Source organism: Sus scrofa, chromosome 18 (genome assembly GCF_000003025.6).
Source record: "Sus scrofa isolate TJ Tabasco breed Duroc chromosome 18, Sscrofa11.1, whole genome shotgun sequence".
NCBI lineage: Eukaryota > Metazoa > Chordata > Mammalia > Artiodactyla > Suidae > Sus > Sus scrofa.
In genome coordinates this window covers 42,891,937-42,914,097 of record NC_010460.4, presented here as the reverse complement: position 1 = coordinate 42,914,097, position 22,161 = coordinate 42,891,937, and the positions used below count along the sequence as shown (strand labels likewise).

The 22,161-nt window shown below is 41.5% G+C and overlaps 2 protein-coding genes across 4 annotated transcripts in view; one reads left to right on the top strand and one right to left on the bottom strand.

Moving 5' to 3' along the window:
- Positions 489 to 10,998, bottom strand: FKBP14 (FK506 binding protein 14). Its single transcript, NM_001244527.1, is given in 4 exon segments — positions 489 to 2,449; positions 4,631 to 4,758; positions 7,495 to 7,646; positions 10,629 to 10,998. Coding segments are annotated over 4 exon segments (636 nt in total). The 5' UTR covers positions 10,826 to 10,998; the 3' UTR covers positions 489 to 2,290.
- The window catches only part of PLEKHA8 (pleckstrin homology domain containing A8), a 60,119-nt gene continuing 50,852 nt past the window's right edge, over positions 12,895 to 22,161 (top strand). For 2 of the 3 annotated variants that reach the window (XM_013985757.2, XM_021079156.1), the window contains exon 1: positions 12,946 to 13,354. In XM_013985757.2, the coding sequence (XP_013841211.1) occupies positions 13,315 to 13,354 (40 nt within the window). In that variant the 5' untranslated portion in view covers positions 12,946 to 13,314. Of the gene's footprint in view, positions 13,355 to 22,161 lie in introns of all 3 variants that reach the window. The other variant, XM_005673281.2, reaches the window with a different exon arrangement.

Sequence of the window (22,161 nt, the reverse complement as noted above, 5' to 3'; positions counted from 1 at the left end):
AGGTACAAAGATGCAGCTAACCTAAAAAGGCCGATAACTTAAAAACAACCATAACCTACTTATATGTTGTCATTTCATGCTTGTGTCTATATAATAATTTAGATGGGACTTGATCAAAATTCACACAAGATTAAAAAGATATGCTACTTAACCAAAATTCTTTTTTGGTTTTCTTGCTCTACAAAGAAGTACCATATGACTTTCCCCTGATTATAAAGAATGAAGCTTTCTGTGTTGTGGCTTGTAACTCCTCCAGGTTGAGGAAAACAGCAGTAACAACTTAAAGAGTTTTCTAAATAGAGCTGATTTCATCAGAAAAAGGTGTTATGTTCTTTCCAAGAACTCTATGTTTTCGTGATGAACATGTCAATATATAAGAGGTGAAAGTAGTCTACATATATGATGTAATTATTGCTCATACATCTTCAAACAAACAAACAAACCTAGAGGTAAACAGTAATGAAAGGACTATGACACACACACCTGGACCCTCTCACTGCATAGGGTTTTTAAGGCAATTCAGTGCTCACCCCAAGATTATTCAAGGAAAAGAGAGCCATTTCTGGATCATGGGGAGAATTCAAAAGTACCAGAAACAGCCAGTTAATGGTCTTCAAAGGATATGGGCCTAAAGAAAAAAACCAGAGTTGACTACTAGGAGAGCAAACTGAAGAGAGAATTAGGGCCAATGAATTCAAAGAATATTTTCACTTTTTAAAAAAAATGGTACAGGGCAATAGAAAGATACTGAACTTGGGGACTGAAATCTGGTTCTACAAGTTAGATGGTGATCTTGGGCACAAGAATCAATTTCCTTGAATGACAATTTCCTCATCTATAAAATAGGTACATTAAGATCTATCCTCTTTTTTTTTTTTTTTTTTTTTTGTCTTTTTGCTATTTCTTGGGCCGCTCCCGCGGCATATGGAGGTCCCCAGGCTAGGGGTTGATCGGAGCTGTAGCCGCCAGCCTATGCCAGAGCCACAGCAACACAGGATCCGAGCCGCGTCTGCAACCTACACCACAGCTCACGGCAACGCCGGATCGTTAACCCACTGAGCAAGGGCAGGGACCGAACCCGCAACCCCATGGTTCCTAGTCGGATTCGTTAACCACTGCGCCACGACAGGAACTCCTATCCTCTTTTTTTCATTGGCTTCAGAGCAATGAGAATCAGACAATGGTGCACATGAGATCACTTTGTAAACTTATAAAGGGCTATTCTTAGCAAATGGATATTTGGGCAATTTTTAAAAAAGTATTAAGGAAAAATTCCAATTTAAGATAAAACTATAAAATCATTTTTTTGACCCAGGATAGACCTCTATTCAATAGCAGCTGCTGTGGGTCTGCCTCTTTTTTTTTTTTTTTTTTTTTTTGATGAAGTAGAAATGGGAAAAATTCAATTCGCTTACTACTTTCTCTTATAAAACAGTGTTACTGTAGCATAATATATTAGTTACAGACTTTATTAATTAAGAACCAGGAAGGGTAATCCCCTAGCCTTAAAAAGTAAACAACGACTCAGTACAACTCTCTACCTCCTCTACAATACTTTGACACATGTATTATGAAGAAATAAACACATAAATAATTTGTTCCATTAATCATGACAGGTCATTCATCACTAGGAACCCAACCTATGTAGCTTAAATCCTAGGCAGAATATTTCAATGTATACATATTTATAAATTATTGACTCTCTTATTCACTTCAGCATTGCACATCTCAGTAAAGCAGTAACTCTTAACAAATAGAGTTCAATAGCCATTCTCCTCTTTTCTCAAGCAGAGATTCAAACGCAGTTACAGACATAGTTTCATTATAATATGAAAATAATAAGCCTTGGGCAATTGTGAAATATTAGCATCTAACTTGGAGAAAACAGAGGGAAGAAGAAATAAAGGGTGCTGATTTGTGCTATAACTTGGTCCTAGGTTGGGCATGTTCCCAGTTGCAATATTTTATTTTATTTTTTGTCTTTTGTCTTTTTAGGGCCACAATATTTTAAAATTAGAAGCCAGCAAGTAAAACATGAGGCTTCATATGTGAAAGTGAAAATGGTCCGGAAGTCTTCTGTTCCAAGACAAATCAGTTTTTTTCTTCCCAATAACTCACCAGAAAGAAATGGGTCCTTAGAAACGCTAAGGAGTTCTTCATATAATATTCAGAAAAAAATATTAAAAATAAAAAACAATGAACAGAATATTATGAACAAATAAGACTTTCTTTCAAGATGGTTACCCTCTCTTTTAAGGATGGATGCTACATAAAATGGGCAGTTGTGTCTCTATAACTCATCATGTTTATATGTAAATTCTCTGGCAGATATAAATCCATCTTTATCTTCATCTTCTTTATCAAAAATATCCTCCACCAAAACATCATGATGACTTTCATTCACCACAGCACCATGCTTTTCAAATTCCTTCTTTAAATACACTTTAACCTACAAAATAATGGGTCACATTAATAATTCTAATTCATAGTATACCAATATCAAGTCAATTGATATCACAGACTGGACAGGCAGTGCATGTAATTATGTGTAATAACTGCTAAACAATACCTTATGATATATTTCTAATGACAGTAAAAGAATTATAAGGAATTTTTCCCCTTAAAAGCTGTTGCTATACAGCTACAGTGGAGACACAGAGTATTGCTCAGAGGCAAAGAAAAGGCTTGTATCACATGAATAATACACAGAGAAAGCATATTATATGTCCTTAATCTGAGTCTAAATAAAGCCAAGCATTTGAAAGACTGCTATTTTTCAATCCAGTGAGTTATCCAGATCTTATCAGTTAACAAGGGTCAGAATTCCAGATATTTCTCTTAAAATTAGACAAAATGATGGCACTTCTTAATTTAAGTATGTGTCTGAGAATACTACCTGCTGTGGACCTGGCTATGATCATGCCAAATGACCTTCCAATCTCAGAAACTGAAGCAAAATCCAGCCTGATGAGCACTTAGACTAAAAATGTCCATTTTCGTGTTTAAAGATATTTAAAGATATAAACAAAATACTGCCCCTAATTACCTACTAGATTCACCACAATGCAAGTCAACCTACATTTTCATTTTTAATCATATCCCTATTATTCCTTCTGTTAGATCAGCAATTTCAAACCCTCTCTCCTCCCCCTATCACCAACATACAAACATACAGTGTATATTCATTTTTAAGGTTAAGGTGATTTAATGCAGTTGTTAAGGGGGGGCAGGTGTGATAATGAAATCCTAAGGGTTAATGTAGAATCTATATCCAGGGTATATTGTGTGAATAGAGCAGTGTGTATAGTATAGCTACTTTCTGTGTAAGAAAGGGGGAAATTAGGAGTTCCCACTATGGCACAGTGGGTTAAGGATTCAACTGCAGTGGCTTGGGTCGCTATGGAGCTGCGGGTTCAATCCCTGGCCCACTGCAGTAGGTTAAAAGATCCAGCGATGACAAAGCTGTGGTTCAGATCCGATCCCTGGCCTGGGAACCTACATATGCTGCAGATGCAGCCAAAACAAATACATATTCCTGTTTGCTTATGTTTGCATAAAGAAACACTGTAAAGATGTGTTAGAAACTAATGAAATTGGATACAAAGGGAGGAGGGTCACATGGTAGAAAGGGGATGTGGGTGGGAGAATGACTTCATAGATATCTTTGTATATTGAATTGGGTTTTTTTGAGCCATGTGAATGTGTTGTATATTCAAGCTATTTTTAATGAAATGGGAATTCAAATTTATCTTGGAAAAAATCCATGACCGATAACACTCTGAAGTGTTAGAAACTGAATAGCTGTGGATCATGAGCCTGCGGTTTATAACAGCATAGCTTATTCAAGACTTAATCATTTCCTGGCCATTAGAATGAAATTGAGGGAAGCATTAAAAGAGACTTGGTTTCTGACCAGCCAAGCTACCTCCACTTCTTTTCCCACAGCAGCCAGACTAAGATATTTGTAGCAGTGGCTACAAAAGCATAAATTATAGGGAGAAGTCTTTGTCCTTTCTCCTTACTCAAACACCAGGACTTTGAGGGGGTTAAGAAAGGGCTCCTACTGGGGAAAAATCCACCCTGGGCTCCCCCCCTTTCCAGGTGCCATTCTGAGCAAAACTGAGCATGTGATGTGCTTGTTGCTGCTAAATGCTAGAAAATCACTATGAAACTCATTGAATAGCTAGTCTAAAGCTTTAAACAGAAACTGTCCAGATGAGGAACGCTCTCATAGGAAATCCATGTTTCTTAATGCAGTAACTTCAAAATGGGAACCGTCTTGGCGAAACAGATCTTCAAAAACTGAGGGCAAGATACCGTGAGCCCTAAGCATTAAGGAAAAAAGCAAAAGAATGAATGGTATTTTTTTTTTTTTAAGTCTCGATATACTTCTCTCCGAAGTGAAGCTCTCCTATGAAGCAAGACAATTTTCAAAGCATCAGTATTTAAATAACATTTTATGCAAATAAAAATAAATGTTTTTTCAAATATATTTCTGAAAAAGTGAGCTAAAAGAAAGGGAGGAAGAAGGAGGAAGGGAGGGGGGAGAGAGGGAAAGAAGGGAGGAAAAAGGAAGGGAAGGAGATAGAAAGAGAAAAAAAGAAAAGAAGAAAGAAAAAGGAAAGAGTACCTCATCTTTAGAGAGTTTCCAGTCATCATTAAGATCCATTTCTTGGAATGATTCATGGGATCTTGGTCCATTTCGAATCTCCAGGAGATCGATGTTAAATATCAGTGTACTCTCCGGGGGAATTTTACCTGACATGGGGGGAGGGTGTTAAATTTTGTTAAAAAGATCCCAAAGTTTTTTTTTTAATTGGAGTAGTGTTGACTTACAATGTGATAATTTCTTTCTTTTTTTTTTTTTTTTTGTCTTTTTGCCATTTCTTGGGCCGCTCCCGCGGCATATGGAGGTTCCCAGGCTAGGGGTCGAATCGGAGCTGCAGCCGCCGGCCTACGCCAGAGCCACAGCAACGCGGGATCCGAGCCGCGTCGTTGACCTACACCACAGCTCACGGCAACGCTGGATCGTTAACCCACTGAGCAAGGCCAGGGATAGAACCCGCAACCTCATGCTTCCTGGTCGGATTTGTTAACCACTGCGCCACGATGGGAACTCCATGTGATAATTTCTGCTGTACAGCAAAGTGATTCAGTTGTGTATATGTATACATATTCAGTTATATATATGTATATACTCTTTTTAAAAATATTCTTTTCCATTATGTTTTAGTATAGGACATTGAATATAGTTCTCTATGCTGTACAGTAGGGTCTTGTTGACCAAAGTTTTGATGATAAAAATCTTGTGGCACTGGACAAATACTATTTTAATTGAAGAGCCTTTCTAAGATTGTCCCATATGATAGAAATTACTGAAAGTTTACTCAGACAAATAGAATAAAGAAGAAATAATCCAAACTATCGGATCAAAAGCAGTCTGTTTTGGAGTTCCCATTGTGGTGCAGCAGAAACGAATCCAACTAGGAACCATGAGGTTTTGGGTTCGCTCCCTGGCCTCTCTCAATGGGTTAAGGATCGGGCATTGCCATGAGCTGTGTTGTAGGTTGCAGACGTGGCTCATATCTGGCATTGCTGTGGCTGATTTGACCTGTAGCCTGACAACCTCCATATGCTGTGGGTGCAGCCCTGAAAAAGCAAACAAACAAGCAAACAAACCAAAAAACACCAGTCTGTTTTGGGGTCTGCAATTAAAATTTGTTTTACACACACACAGACACACACGCACGCAGATATGCCAAATGTTCTGAATATTAAATTTCAAATATAACTAAGATATTACATATTATATGAACTAATGGGCTTTAGATAATTCAGAATTAATTACAGTACAAGTGATTTACTAACTTTTGGGTCAGAAAGTTCTGGACTAGAAATACATATGGTACTGCCATTTCCACCACCGGGAGGCAGTATATAATTGATTGCCCTCTGGTGGGTTACACTGGGATTGAGGCTTACATCTGCCCTTCTTTAAGCCTCAGTTTTCTCATCTGTAAAATGCAAATTCAACACCCACTGAGGAAATTCCATGGGGAGGAGAGAAATTAAAACAAATTCCTGAGAAGGGAGATAAAAATCTTTTAAAGTGAGAAGAGCTTTGTTAAAGCACCAGGAACCTCAAAAAACAAAACAAAACCAAAACCAAAACAGAAATTTCTGGGAAACATGGATCTTTTTTTTTTTTTTTTTTTTTTTCCCAACTTGTTTCCTCACAACTGTATTTAACATACAGGTCTGGGTAAATATTACAAATATTTCTTGGTGCCCCACCCCCTCAGCCCACATATTTCCATGAAAGAAGATTTGTCAGCATCAGAAGAACAAAACTTACACTGTGTGCCGAGGCGTACCACTCCAGATCTAGACAGAGAAGGGCATGCACTAGAGGTCATCGATACAACTGGTATCTTTCCAAAGGAAGGCATGCAAACATGGTACTACAAAATTAGTGTTTAAAGACGTATTAGTAGAGTTAGTTCTATGATAATCTGTTTGAAGAAAATGACTCAAATTCAGATCTCTACTTGTTAAAGTTAAATCAAGTTTCAGTAGCGTATGGAGAAGGGGAAATGGACTAATATAAATACATAAATACTAAAGGTGAGACAGTAAAGGTGCAGGAAAGTGAAAGAAATACGTTTGTTTAAGCATCAGAGAAATATTTTCTAGATACTTGATTTTCTTCTCTAAACGGATCGTTATAAACATAGGAATTGAATTTGGTTAGTAAATGCTTTTCTATGCATAAGATTTCCATAGCAAGATCCATTTTAGAAAATGTAATAGTTCACATATGCACCAACTTTCTTCTCAGGAAACTGGGGTGAGGCATCACAATCCCCACCTTGGAAATGGTTAAGTTTAGACCTATGGATGCTGTGAAGTCTCTATTTCCACTGTATCCAAGTGATTTTCTGTCTAGTTCTGATAACTTCTTAAATTCTTTTTCTTCTTCATTATGTAACATGTGCCCATTGTAGAGAAAATGGAAGAGAGAGAACTAGAAATAAAAATAATTCCAGCACCACTGTCCACTGTTAACATTCTTCTTTATTTCCTTGTGATTCAATTTCTATGTGTATATATTTTTTCTATACTATCATAATATATATGCTATACCATATCTTTGTTTTCTATTTTTATATATAATGTTATATCATACCTACTTTAGATGTTAATTTTTTAAAAATCTTTGAAACACCACCATAAAAAAACCCCACCAAATTAGCGAGCAATATTAATAATAGTTGAGATTACAGAATGTTTTTCACTGTTGGCTCAGTTGATCATTTACATATTATGGCCTTCATTGGCTATTTCAAATGGTAATCAAGACATAAGTATATTTTCCTAAGACATTCAAGTCCTCTATTTACATCTAGGAAAAAAGATACATAGTAGTTACTAACTTCTGTCCCTAATCCAAAGAAGAGTTGTAGTGCTGTAGTAAAAATGTATAATTTTTATTACCTTTTCCTTCTTTTCCATAGCCCAAGGCAGGAGGAATGATGAGCTTTCTCTTCTCTCCTACACACATTCCCTTCAAACCCTGGTCCCAACCTTTGAGAGCCTCCAAGATGCCCAGGGTAAACCAAATAGGCTGACCATTGTTATGTTTGTGACTACAATAGAAAGAAAACACATTAGAACTCTCAAGTAACTTAGTCATTTTTTTTTTTTTATTGCTGTGGTGTAATTTTTCCACCACATGATTAATTTTATTAGTTTGGAAAACAGCATACATGCACAGGTCCACTCTACAGTAATTCAATTCACGGCCCATCTTTCCTGATGCACATTTCAGAAAGCTGACTTGGCTAGAGAGGGCAGAGAGAATAATAATGAAAACAACTATCTGAGCATTTACTGTAGACCAGATATTATCTTAAATGCTTTGATTCTTTTAAGTCTAACAATGATCATATGAGGAAAGCACCACTACCACCCCATTATACAGATGAGGAAACTGAGGTTAAGTGAGCCAGTCTCAGACCTAACTCGGAAGTTCTTAAGTCTTAATCAAAAAGTGATACTGACCCAGGAAGGCCACTAGGGTGCAGAAGAGGGATGAAATAATGGAAAATGAGTGTGGGAAGGAGGATGAGAGGCTAAGGAGAATTTACTGCCAATACTGGCGGGTCCATGCTCACATGGACAATGGAGAGTCAAGAGCACATTGTCTTTCATCCTGCCGACAGCTTTTCTGATGTATAGCCTGCTGATGGCTCTAACAGATTCAAGAGACTGCTCTTTTCACAAACCCTGGCCCAGTTCTCTCCCTAGGCATTGACTCTGGGGCTATGCAGGGAGGCCTGGAGCAGTGGCCCCTCAAGGACTGGGGAAGAAGGGAAGGGTCAAGATATCCAGGCTCACGAGCTGAAGAGAGGCCAGCTGTTGAGCAACTGGAGAAGGCCTGCTGGCCGGGTAGTACATGAACCTGCTAGCTCCTCTTAGTGCAATGAGGAAAGGGTTCTATTCAAGGATCTCTTACAGATGAGAACTGTACCAGGCTTCACTCTACCAGGCTTCACAGGTACCATGGTTAATAAATGGAGGTAAAGACCATTACTTCTTTTCCTTAAAAGTAATCAAAGTAGCAAAATGGCAACAGTAGGAAACAGGGGACGGTCAGAAAATATAGAAAAAAATGAAAGAATCTACCACCCAGAAGCCTACAGTTTTGGCACACTTCTTGCCGAATCCTTCATGGCTAAAGGATTTAGGCTATTTACCACATAGGCTGTGGTTCTCAAAATGATGAATACGCTTTTTAAACTGATCATTAGATGGTACTTCTTTATAATACTCAGAGTTAGCAGTACTGGCCATTTACATGGAGGCTGCCTGACAATATTCCTGTCTTCAGGTACTAGAACTTTAGTAGCAGAGTGCTAATTAATATCCCGATGTTCCCACCGAAATCCACACAGGCTTTTGGTTCTGAGACCTGAAATAGATCAGCCTGGATCTAAAAGAGATCATACCAAAAATTAAAATGTAAAGGAAAGTTTCGGAAGGCAAATCATAATATCATTTAATGTCCACTGTGGCTCTGGCCTTGTTGACAAAAAGATAAGACTGTTGAGAAGTCTATGGCAAGCCGGCATCTTGGAACTTTTTGCCATTGACTTTAAAATGTCATGACAGATCAGATCTGAATGCCCAGTAATGGCAGTTGATCAGAAGATGAGGTCGAGGGAGTGCCTGTTGTGGTTGAGTGGCTCATGAACCCAACTAATATCCATGAGGATGCAGGTTTGATTCCTGGCCTTGCTCAGTAGGTTAAGGATTCAGTGTTGCCATGAGATGTACATCGCGGACACAACTTGGATCCCATGTTGCCGTGGCTGTGGTGTAGGCTGGCAGCTGTAGCTCCAATTCGACCCCAGCCCAGGAACTTCCATATGCGACGGGTGCAGCCCTAAAAAGAGAAAAGAAAAGAAAATGAGGTCTAGGATGGGCCATGAAGCTTTGCTGCTTTAGTTCAGGCTGCTCTTTCCACCTGGTGTCCTTCCTTCCTCATTCTCTACCTGGGAAACCTCCAGCCACCCATCTTTCAAGACCCACCTCAATTATGATCTCTCAGAAGGTGTTCTTTCCCCATCTCTCAGAGCATGATAAATTCCAGAGTCCGTGCTTCGTGAGCACTTTGAACATTCTGAACTTTACAGCTGTCTTCCTCCCCCCTGTACTCAGTGTCCTGCTAGAGGACAAGAACCCAGTCTTAGTCATCTCCGCATCCTCAGGGCCTGCCTTGGGGCTGCTCAGTAAAGATTTGATAGATGGAGATGAATGAATGGTGAGGACAGAGAGAAGCCAGATGTTTTAAATCCACCTAGGGTCAAGCACAGGGCCTAACATAAAGAAATGTTCAATGAATACTTTAGGGATGGAATCCGAGAATCAAGGCCTGATGGGAAATCATTACACTTACAAAACTTTTCCCTGTTGCAATTTCTTTCTTTATAAAACAGAAATAAGGACAGTGTAACCATCTGAAAATCTTTCACTGTAGGTATTGGATTAATCTTCCATAACCACACCCACACCCATCAATGAGGTCTTTGAATTTCTAGAAAGAAACAATGAAACAAATAATGTCCCTGTGCCTTGACCAAAATGTCACCAGGCCAAAAGTTAAATAGGTCAGTGGACTACTGTTAACATATCCTACCACAAGCAAATAAATAATTGTGTATTCTGCTCATGAAAGGGCTATGAAAAGTTTAATTTCACCTTTACCAAAGAAAAATGGAATTGAGTTATTTTCCCTCAGGAACAAGAGAAATGAGAATGCCTTTATGTCTTTTCCACTTATTGCCTATTTATACACCTAGATATTTCTACAGGATTTCAGAGATTCTAGCTCTAATTTTTACAATAAAAAAATTTATCGTTTTATCCTGACCACGTTTCCAGTAAGACCTTCAAAGGCCTTGTTATATAAGATTGACTTTAACCAATTCCTTTCCCCAAAGAGAGAAATTCGATATTTTAGTTTTTTAAAAGGGAGATAACGCTGGTACACGCTACTGTTCCTGCCCAAGAGCTGGCCTAAGTGGGTGGGTTCTTTACTTCTTTACCTGCAGGGTATAATTACTTACGTGGAGTGAAATAAGGAGCCGTCCTTTTCTAAGTAGCCTTCATAGTGGACCAGCATCAAATCCCCCCCTTTGGTCTTGCGATGGCAGATGAATGGCTTCTGGAGCACTTCAATCTTCACTTCTGGTTCAGGGATCAGAGCCCCGCTCGAAGAAGTGACTAACAGCGTCAGGACCGCGTTCCACAAGAAAAGCCTCATGTTGCCAGAGCAGGAAAGAAGTTCCTAGAAAAACAGAGAAAGGGCCCCCGACCTCATAGAGTTAAAAATGTAGTTGAAAGCTTAGGACAACAGCCTCTGGCAAGTTCATAACTCTCCCTCCCAGTAGACGTGGCACATTCACTACGGACAACTTTCCCGTGCAACTTCGAACTGGTTTCTAAAGAGTTAAACCCAAGCCCGGGCCTGACTGGCTCCAACCACGCGGACGCCTGGGCAGGGCGGCCTCTTATTGGCTAGTGGAGCTGTCTCTCGGGCGACTCTCGAACCAATGACTCTACAACCATGTAATTTACCACCCGGTAGCCCAGGGGAGAACCACCCGGAGTGGTCCCGGAGCCCGACAGACTACAGAATTCCTCTACCTGGCACTTTAAGAAAGGGGTGGGGCGCGGAGCTCACCGGAAACTTCTCAGGCAAAGTCACGGCTGCGGAGAACCTGGCTTCAGTGAGAAGTCGTGGACCCAGGTGAAACAGCAGAGGTTTAAGGAAAGACTCCTTTGCTCTCATAGTTGGTGCGGTCCCCCTCCCCCATAGTAATTGCTTATTATTTAATTTACGGTGCAATCGATAAAGACTTTAGCAGTGCTTTTGGTTTCACAAAGTGCATTCCTGTGTTTGACGCTCACTACCCTGCGGGTAAGGCAGATTCTTTTATTCCATTTAAAAGATGAGCATATATAGGCTAGGAGAGGTTGTGTCCTGCTTAAGGTTGTTGAGCGTCAAAAGCCGTTGAGCTCCGCCGTCAAACCAGGTATTGTGATGTATTGTGCATCACTGCATTATGTTACGGCTGCTAATAATTTATCATCTAAATGACCTTAGTGTAGAGAGTCAATAATAGCCTCTATCAAGAATAAGTGCAGACCATAGTTCCCGTTGTTGCTCAGCTAACTCGACATTATATCTGAGAGGATGCGGGTTGGGTCCCTGGCCACGCTCAGTAGGTTAAGGATCCAGCACTGCCACAAGCTGTGACATGGGTTGCAGATGCAGCTGGGATCTGGCGTTTCTGTGGCTGTGGCCAGGGAGCTTCCATATGCTGCAGGTGCGGCTCTAAAAAGAAAAACAAAACTCGAGAGAGAGTGCAGATCTCGGCCTTAAAGAAATAGTAATCACATTTACGAGTTACACAAGCTCAACTTAGTTTAAAATTTTTAGTTTTACATTGTTCTCATAATTTCAAAAGCAATACGTGTACATTGTAGTCGAGTTGGAAGAAACTGGAAAGCACTAGAATTCCCAGTTAAAAAACAGGAGCCACATTAAATTTGAATTCCAGATAAACGAGTTGATTGTTCTTTGTTTTTATTTGCTAAATCTGGCAGACTTTCACTAAAGAAAAAGAAAGAAAAAAGATTTCCTATGATACCACCATCCAGATATAATCCTCTGAACACCTTGTTGTATGCTTTTGTGACACATGCCTAAAACAATTAGGATCCTATTGTACACTGTTTCATAACCTGCTTTTCCACTGAGTCTACAGTTAACATTTTCCCTAGTCAAATATCCTTAGCACAGTGCTTTCTCACACTTTAATACGCATAGGAATCCCCTGGGAGTTCCTGGACCCATTCAAGAGTTCAATTCAGCAGTTTCTGGGCTTGGAGCGATATCCTGCAATTCCGGCAATCTCCTAGGTGAGGTCAATGCTGCAGTCGGTGGACCACACTTTCTGTAGCGGGGCCTTAGAGTTTAGAAAACGTCTGCTAACACTGCCACACACAACATTCATTCACCTCCTTCTGCCCTAATGGGCACCTCAATAGCCTTGAAGTGTGTGAGATCAATTAGCTTTGAAAAAAAGAATTAGACCTTGAGGACTAGAATCCAGGGAGCAGCCTAAGGGGTCCCGGTGATCCCAAACGTTAAGAGGTAGGTAGGATCCATCTACAGCACATTAACTTGGGACTTGCCCCAGTGGCCTCCCTCCTCTGTTCTCACCCTTTCCATAGTCCCTAGCCTGCGGGACTCCTTTTCCCCGCCGGCCTCTGCGGCTACGTCAGCGCGGCCGCCGCGGTTGCCGCTAAAGCCCGGAGTGGATTTTGGGAACGTGCGCGCAGGCGATGCACGGGGCATGCGCGAGCGGGCTCCGGGCCGGGTGGGTAGAGGCTTCAGGTGGCGCGCGGTGGCGCCGCCCGCGACCCGCCGCCCCGCTTGCGGCCCTGTGGTGGCCGCAGCCGCCCCTCGGCCTCACCCAGTGCTTTGGCCTCCTTGTGGACAGCGCGCCGGCCCCGCGGTGCGGGGCCACGGGTCGGCCGCGCCTTCACGTGTCCAGGCCGCCGCAGTGACCCCGCCCCCGGGCCCAGGATGTGAGGCCCGCGGGGCGTCCCCGCACCGGGCCCGGACGCCGGGAGTGGCCGGCTCGGCAACGCCGAGCGATGGCCCTGCTGCCGGTGCTCCTCGCCTCCTGGGGCCTGAGGCAGTGAGGGGGCCGGCGGGCGAGGGCTGAGGGGGCCGCGGGCGCCATGGAGGGGGTGCTGTACAAGTGGACCAACTATCTGAGCGGTGAGTGGGGGGCGCGCCAGATCCTTTGTCTGAGCCGGAGGAGGGCGGTGTCGCGACGCGCCTCCTGGGTCGGGGTCCCGGTCCCCAGCATTTCCCGCAGCAGTTTTGTCTCCCGTGCTTACAGACAGAGCCCCGCGTTGGGGCTGGGTGACAGCGCTAACGGCCCTTCGCAGTGAACGCTGCGAAGTCCTGAGATTTGGGGTGACTTGAAAGGCACGACGCCCTCACTGTCAGCGGGAGGGAGGCGCTGATTCCCGCAGTGGGGTCCTCTAGGAGTCTCTGGAATTCTGGCGGAGGAGCTGGTCTCGGAAGGTTTCCCATGAAGGTTTCCCATGAGTGCCGGCAGTAACCCGGCATTCCAGAGGGAAAGGTTCTTTTTCAAACCGAGTCCCCAGTGCCAAGTTTCCCTTGTCACCTGGAGAGTCATCTGCGTATCTGCGTCTGCGTGCAGAACAAGGTATCAGAGTTGTGTCTCAGCAGCTTCAAAGCTCCAGGTTTGGGGTTTTCTCACTGATGATGTTTTTGTTTTGTTTTGTTTTACAGACTCAGAAAGCACCATAGAAAGAATGCAAATATTAGCAAGTCTTTTCTGCCCTGCTGAGCAGAGTGGCTTAAAAATAGTACCCCGCCCCCTTTCCAGTTTGTGGAAGTACTTTCTTCCGATCTTGAGAAGGTCATAACTATTCTTCAGCTGTGACTATGATTCAGAAGGAGCATTTTCATAAATGAGTGTATAAATAAAAGCCTTCTGTGTGCTGGAAACTGTGCGAGGCACTTTTTTGAAATTAAACTTTTTATTATGGAAGAGGAGGTAGGCACTTAAGATTTTAATAGCAGTATATTTGAAATGAGAAATATTCCCAGTATCTCTTAGGGAGGTGGAGATATAATTTTCTCATCCTAGGGAAGCTAGGACAGTTTTTTAAGGTTGTAGTGTGATTCTCTGGGGTGTTTTAAGGACATTTGTGTCTGGGAGGATTAGTTGGCATAGTGACTTTGATGAGGTTACACAGCACAGCTAAAAATGCACCTGTTGGGTGTACCCAGAATCTCTTCCCTGTGCATAATGTGGTTAGAAGTGGAGTCCTGTTCATTTTTCTTGTGATCATAAGTAGAAATTGAGAGAGGAAAGGTGTTTTAGAGGACTTAGCCCTTGCTGCAAGGACCTTCATTAGATATCAAGTGATTGTATTAGGTGTGGATACCTCATGGTTGGGCTACAGTGAATGTCAGAGACTAGTTTTCTGCTAACCTAAATGGAAGATGCTTAATCAAGTATTTTGCTTTCGAGGTGTCTTTAAGCTCTGAGATGTTATGACCTTATATCCTCGAGTGAAATTTAGTTGATGGTCTTGGACTTTCACCCCTTTCCATCACACACACTTTTTAACTTTCTTCTTCTTTCTCAGTGCTCTTCTTTTTTTCCATCTCCCCCCAAAACTTTTTTATTTTTTTTGGCCTCTCCTTTCTTCCTCTTCTCCTACTTAGAAAGTTGAGTATCTTGGTACTGTATCTTCCTGGTCATGAAGTGCTTCTTCCACCCCCCACCCCCACTGTTTTGATGTATCTGTCAATAAAGCAAATCTCTCTAGAAAGATCTTTTGGAATCTTTATCATGTAATGCCCATACCATCCATTCTGTTGGAAAAGGGTCTCCTTTTTCCTGCCCAAGTAAGAGAAGTTAGTTCAGTGAGTGGTGCCAGAGCAGAAGCCCTAAAGAAAAGGGGCACTGAAGCCATTGCCAGAGGTGACTGTCCTTACATCATGCTGCTTGTTCCCTGGGGCCATGAGCCACCTCATTGTGAACACACCATTCATAGAAGCCCATCACACCACTACAGCCTTTCCTGGGTACACTTAGAATTATGTTCAGCAAGTTCTCTTTCATTAGGAGATAAACTTATTTTGGAAAGGAGCAGTCATAGCCTGGGAGGAACAAATGCATTCTTGTTTCTTTCACCCTCCTGTGCCAGGTAGTCTCCCCAAAAGAGCATAGTGGGAGTGTTAATGACGAGCTTTGATGAAGACATCACTACTTTTTCTTCTTCTGAAGCTTGTTTTGCTTTTTTTTTTTTTTTTTTTTGCTTTTTAGAGCCGCACCTGTGGCATACGGAGGTTCCCCGGCTAGGGGTCTAATCCGAGCTGTAGCTGCCAGCCTACACCACAGCCACAACAATACTAGATCTGAGCCGCATCTGAGACCTACACCACAGCTCAGGGCAACACTGGATCCTTAACCCACTGAGTGAGGCTGGGGAGCTAACCCACATCCTCATGGATACTAGTCGGATTCCTTTCCACTGCACCACAACGGGAACTCCTGCATCTTGTTTTTTACGGTAACATTTTTCTCCTATGGTTTTGCACATAGTAATTTAAAAATAGATATAAACTCAAAATAAGTTTTTGTTCATCGTGGGTTTTTCTCTGAAGGGATTATATAACCTGTTTGTGTAGCGTATGTATTTCTGTTGTGTCCACAGCTTGATATGGGATGCCTTATGTCCAGATCAGTTTATGAACTGATCCTTTGAATCCTTGGAGGATGTTAATTTTATCGACCACCTAATGTGTGCTGGGCCCTGAGCTAGGCATGGGGCAAGCAGTGTTAAGACAGACACTGCTCCTGCTTTCCTTGAGCTTACAGTCTGGTGGGGGAGACCGGCATTCACTGGATAAATGGTTAGAAGCAGGTTTCAAGTGTGTGATATTGGTGGAGAGGAAGGGAGAGGCTAGTCTGCATCTTTGAGGAAAATTTAAGCAAAGTCCGAAGGATAAATAAAAGCTGGATAGGTGGGGATCCCAAAACAGAGGTACAGCTGGAAGCTATAAAGAAGACTTTTAGGCACAGGGAATGTCAGTGTGAAGGCCCAGAGAACACCCAATTGGCTGGAGAGTTGAAAAGGGTCTCCACCAGGTCTACAAGGGTAGGGGGCAGGCTTGAAATTGCACGGCCTCATAAGCTGGTTTAAACAGTACAGAGTGATTGCTCGTGTGTGTAAGTTCGAGCGAGAAATGATAAGATTGTTGAAAAGCTCATTTTGGGAGTTCCCTGGTGGCTTGGGCCTGAGAACTTCTACATGCCTCCAGTGAGGCCAAAAAAACCCGAAAAAGCTCACTTTGGTTACTGTTATTTTATTTTGCCAAGCACTGTAGTTATTTTGTGAGCTTCTCTTGTCTCTTAATTAAACTGTTAGCTGTCAGTTGCTGAAAAGATGGAAACATCATCAAGCCCTGAGAATAGTAGCATCTAAATTGCTTGCATGAATATACTGGTAAAATACAGAAAGAAAAAGGAGGAAAAGTTTCATTTCCCTAATATACTAGGTACACTCAGGTACCTCGTGCTCCATCAGAGGAAAAAGTAAAACAAAGGAAAAGTTCTATGTATTTTCTTCAACAGTCTTGAGCCATCCTGTTTTTAGAAGAGAATTACATTGGATATTCTGGGATTTAGTGTCCAGGCTCTCTACTTATTAGAAGATTAATCCTGGAATGAAAAGGAAATGGATTAAACATTTCACAGGCACCTCTATTGTGTGAGACATAATGCTAGGCACTGTAAGTTTATTTGTATCTTTCAAGCCCTACAAGTTAGTCAAAGGGTATTATACTTGCTTAGTTATATGTTAATGCTCTCTAGTAGAACACTAGTTAAGGAGTCACGGAGACCTGAAGTCTGGTGCCAGCCCTGTCACTGTCAGCTGCAAAGTCACGTTACCATTCTGAGCTTTAGTATAAAAGTGATGAGATTTCTCCATTAATAATTGTAAGAGTAGTAAAAAACATAACGCTTCTAATGTTCCAAGCACTATTCTAAACATTTTACATGGATTAACATATTTAATCTTTGCGGTGATTTAAAGAAGCAGTTGCCTTTGTTACTCCCATTTTCCAGATGAAGACATTGAGACACAGAAAGGTGGAAGAAGGAACTGGCCCAAAGTTATGCAGTTAATAATGGCTCCAGCATCAATGCTCCATTACATAATACTTGTAAATGTCCTTCCTGCCGGATCATTATATAATTGTAGCTGATTCATAAGGTTCCTATATTTAAAGTATGTTGACCTAGAATAGCAGATTTTATTTGAGGGTGGGAGGTGGGGAGGAGTTCAGGAGTGAGGAGGACTTTGCCGGGTGTTGTGCACATGTTTTGTTCACATGGAAATTTTCTGAGCTGTGCTCTGAGCTTTCTACTTTGCAGTTTTAGGTCGGTTTCCTGCCCACTCAGCACACAGAAGGGCTGCTGCCATGAGCTCTAGCCAGCTGCAGGCTGGGCCCCTCCAGTGCATTAGAGCACAAGCACACTGCAGCACTGCATTCCAAAAATAGCAGAAGCTTGCATCATGCTCACCAGATGGTTGTTTGAGGAGGTGCTGTAATTTTGCGTACCCCCGCAGGTGGAAGACGGTGGCACGTATACGCATGTACTGTGTAAACAGTGCCAAGAGGTCATCTGGACCATGTGAATGATCCAGAGCAAGATTCTCAGGGTCTCAAAACCACTAGTCAACCTTTTTTTGTTACTGTTGTTTTTAAACATCTTTACTGAGATAGCAATTGATCTATCACGAGTTTCACCCATTTAAAGTATACTAGTCAGTGTTTTTAACATATTTACAGAGTGCAACCATCACCACAATCAGTTTTAAAACATTTGCATTATCCCGGAAAGAAACACAGTACCCGTTAGCAACCATTCCCACCCTACCCTCTCTTGCCTTGCCAACCACTCATCTTCTCTTTGTATGAATTTGCTTATTCCAGACATTTCATATAAATGGAATCCTACATTATGTGTTCTTTTGTGACTTCCATATTTTACTTAGCATGTTTTTGTGGTTCATCAGTGTTGTGATGTGTATCAGTACTTCATTCCTTTTTTTTTTTTATTATTAACAAATAATATTCTGTTGTTTGGAATATTTTATTTATCTCTTCATCAACTGATGGACATTTAGGTTGCTCTTTTTTTTTTTCATTACGAGTAATGGTGCTGTGAACATTTGTGTCGAATTTTTGTGTGGACATGTTTGCATTTCTCTTGAATATAAACCTAAGAGTGGAATTGTGGGGTCACAGGGTAACTCTGTAACAGTTTGGGGAACTGCCAAACTTTTCCACAGTGACTACACCATTTTACATTCTTGATAGTAATGAAAGAAGATTCCTAGTTCTTCGCATCCTCACCAACACTCATTATTGTCTGTCTCTTCTCCATCCTGGTGAGTGTGAAGTGGTATTTCAGTGTGGTTTGATTTGTATTTCCCTAATGACTAGTGTGTTGATCCTCTTCTCATGTGCTTATTTGGCCGTTTGTACATCTTTGGAGAAATGTCTATTCACATCGTTACCTGTTTGTTAATTGAGCCTTTTTTTTGTTGTTTTTTTTTTTTTCCATTATAGAATTGTTAGGGTTCTTTAACCTAGATACAGTTTCTTTAGCAGATACATTACTTGCAAATATTTTTTTTCCTCTTCTGTAGGTTGTATTTTACTTTCTTAATGGCATCATTTGCAGCACAAAAATTTTTTAATTTGGTGTCCAGTTTATCAATATTTTGCTTTTATTGCTGTGCCTTTAGTGTCATATCTTAAACCATGGCCAAACCCTGGGTCACAAAGATTTACTCTTAGGTTCCTATGGTTTTTTTTAGAAGTTTTTTAAAGTTTTAGCTCTTACTTAATCTCCCTGAGACCTCACCTTGCAGTTTAATGGTGACAGAAAGAATAATTAGCCATACTAGATTTATTATGGAGATGAAATGGATAGCATATATGAAACTGCTTGGTACATTGTTCACTCTAGGATAGGTTAATTCGATGGCTATTTTGATTAATGTTGCCAGAAAAATTCAGTTTGTATTGCCTGTGTGGAAATTGTGGCTCCTCAGGGTTTCTGAGAGTACGTGTATCCTGAATTCCTTAGATCTTCCTTTTGGAAGTTGGAGGGGTAGAAATTAAAAGGAAAAGAGTCAGATAAACCATCAGAATTTTGGAATTGACCCTGCAGTCCTGTGACAGTCATTCTTTTGGGTGAATGATGATTACAGATCGTATAATTCTGTGTACCACTAGTCTGCATGTCTACTCTCAGCAAAAATTAATTAATAATTTCTTAAGGAATGTAAGAGATGTTAAAACCATTGCCTCGTTGGCACTCCATCAAAAGCAGTACGGGTCTTCCCCTTGATTGTGATGTGGTTGGAGATACTAGGAGTGAACCATGGAGTCTTACGTGATTACAGTGGTCTGTGGATGGGAGAAGCCTGGGGACCGTTGTTCTCGGACTGTACTTTCAGTATTTAATCCTTACTACTCCCTGTTACCATTATTGATATTTAGAATTGAGCCAAAAAGCTAGTTAAATTCCATTAGGAACAGATTTGAGACAGACCAAAGAAACTTACATTAGAGCTAGTTTTTGGACCTAAGACAGCTGAATGAGACAGTAGGGAAGGTAAGTCCAAAAGATACCATGATGCTTGGGCATTTTTTTCCCTGAACCCGTTTTCAAATTGGCCTTGGAAAGTATAAAAGTACCAGGAGAGAGGGAGAAAGCCAGAGAGAAATAGCTGACGTTTCTCAGTATTCCTGTCACATCAGAGAAAGCTAAACATCATTTTCTTGAGAATCTATTTCATGTCCATCAGATAAGGTTGTTTCTCTATAATCCAAGACAAAGATGACTCCGTTTTGCTTTTTAGATAGCAGAGAAATGATCTCAACAGTCTACTTTTAACGTGGTCTAATAGTCCCCGGTAAGTCAATCTCTCATTCACTGAAGATAAGTGTTAAGAAGCACTGAATATAAACTTCATACCAGACCCTCTGTGGGGTGTTGAGAATACTGCTATGAGTAGGACATGATTCTTATTCTCAAGGAGGTCACAGTCTAGTGGAAATCTTTCTCAACGATGAAAATGCCCTTAGAGCTGGACTTGTGATTTGGACTTTTAAGCTTTTATGTGGTTGTTCTGAGGCTGTGGTTTGACAAGACTTTAGAGGGACCACACTACATACAGCTAGTTCCTAGGTGTAGTTAGAGGTTACCTATCACCCTCTGGTGTCTTTGTTGGAATTTTAAAGGCACATCTGGCATACTCTTGACTGGCTGTAATGTTAGTCTTCGGTCATCCAGGTTGACGTCACAGATGTCCTGTTGCTTTTCTGCCTCTGTTGACCAGTATATACAACTTGGATGGAGACTAGCCCCTCTACTTCGGAGGCCAGGATAAGCAGCCAGAAATAACGAGAAGGAAAGTAAGAAAGTGAGGAAGGCACAAAACTGGAGTAGACAGGCATACAGTGAATCCTTTGCCAAGAAAAACAGTGAATCCTTTTTCAGGAGTGATCAGAGAAAACAGCATGGAGGAGGAGAGACCAAAGGGCGAGTGAGACTGGCGTGGGCAGAAGGGACCCTCAATGGGGAAACCAGCAAGACCAAACTGGGGGGTTCTTTTTTGGGAACAGGAGGGCTTACTAGGGTGTTATTAGGATGGGATGAGATGATTAATCCAAGCTAAGCCTGAGAGTTTAGAACTGGTTTTGTAGGAAGTCATTAGGCTTTTCTAAATAGGAATAAAGAACAGGTAGAAACCGTGCTTAAGGAAGATTCAGCCACCTGAAACATGATAAGAGAAGAGGGAAAGCTGAAATATAAGAGCACAGTGATGTGGGAAGGGAGGGGGGGCATTGGTCCCCATTTCACAGATGAATAAACCAGGGCTCACGTGATATTTAGAATAATACGGCAAATAACTCTTGAGCCAGGTCTGCCTGACTCTGTGTCCTTTCCATGACTTTGTGCTCCAGTATGAGCAATGGTGGAACACAAGCCAAAAGTAGAAATGAGGGTGGTTAGGTAGGACTTAGTGACCAACCTGGAGGAATGGGGCAGAAGTGACCCTCAGGCTTGGAGGCAGGATGATATGAGTGTGCTGGGTTTGTTAAGGGAGACAGAATAATCTGAAGGAAGATGATATATTAAACCTTTCTCAATGTATTCCATCTCTCTCTGTTTATAAACGAGAAAAATAATGCCCAAAGAACTTAAGTGATGTGCTTAACATAACATCTGGATGTTATGAATCTGAACTTGAACCAAAGCTTCTGAACTCTAATTTTCTAAGGAAGGTGATGGTGGGACATATAAAAGGGCATTGCCTAGAACAAATAGAGCAGATACTTAGTTTGGTAGCCCAGAGCACACATAAGTGACTAACAGAAGGGTTTAAAGAGACTTTGATATCATCAATTGTATTTATAGTTAGTCTCCTTGCCATCTGCACACCTGACTCCCCAGAAGACTGCCATTCTTTGAGAGCTGGGATCTTCTTTTCTGTATATCTCTAAGCCTGACAAATTATAAGTGCCCCCAAAATGCTTTGTGAATTAATGATGATAAATTAAGAAACCTGTAATTTAGCTAATGCTGGTTATTATCTATTAAAACTAAGGGCGCCTCCTCATCCTTCTTCCTCAGCTGCACCAAAACTCTTAGCAACTGACCTGACAGGGCTTTGTTATCTACTATCCTGTCTGGAGCTCCCCGAGGGGAGCTTAGTTATGATAGATGGCTCTGTTGAGGTAGAGTATGGCTGAGCAGAGTTGAAGGACTGACGCTACCTGACCTCAAGACTTTCAGTAAAGCTACAGTATTTTGTGGTGCTGGTGAAAAAAAAAAATAGACAGACAGATCAGCATAACAGAATAGAGAGCCCAGAAGCAGACCCATGTGAATACAGTCAGCTGATCTTCGACGGAAGAGCAAAGGCAGTACAATAGAGCAAAGATAGTGTCTT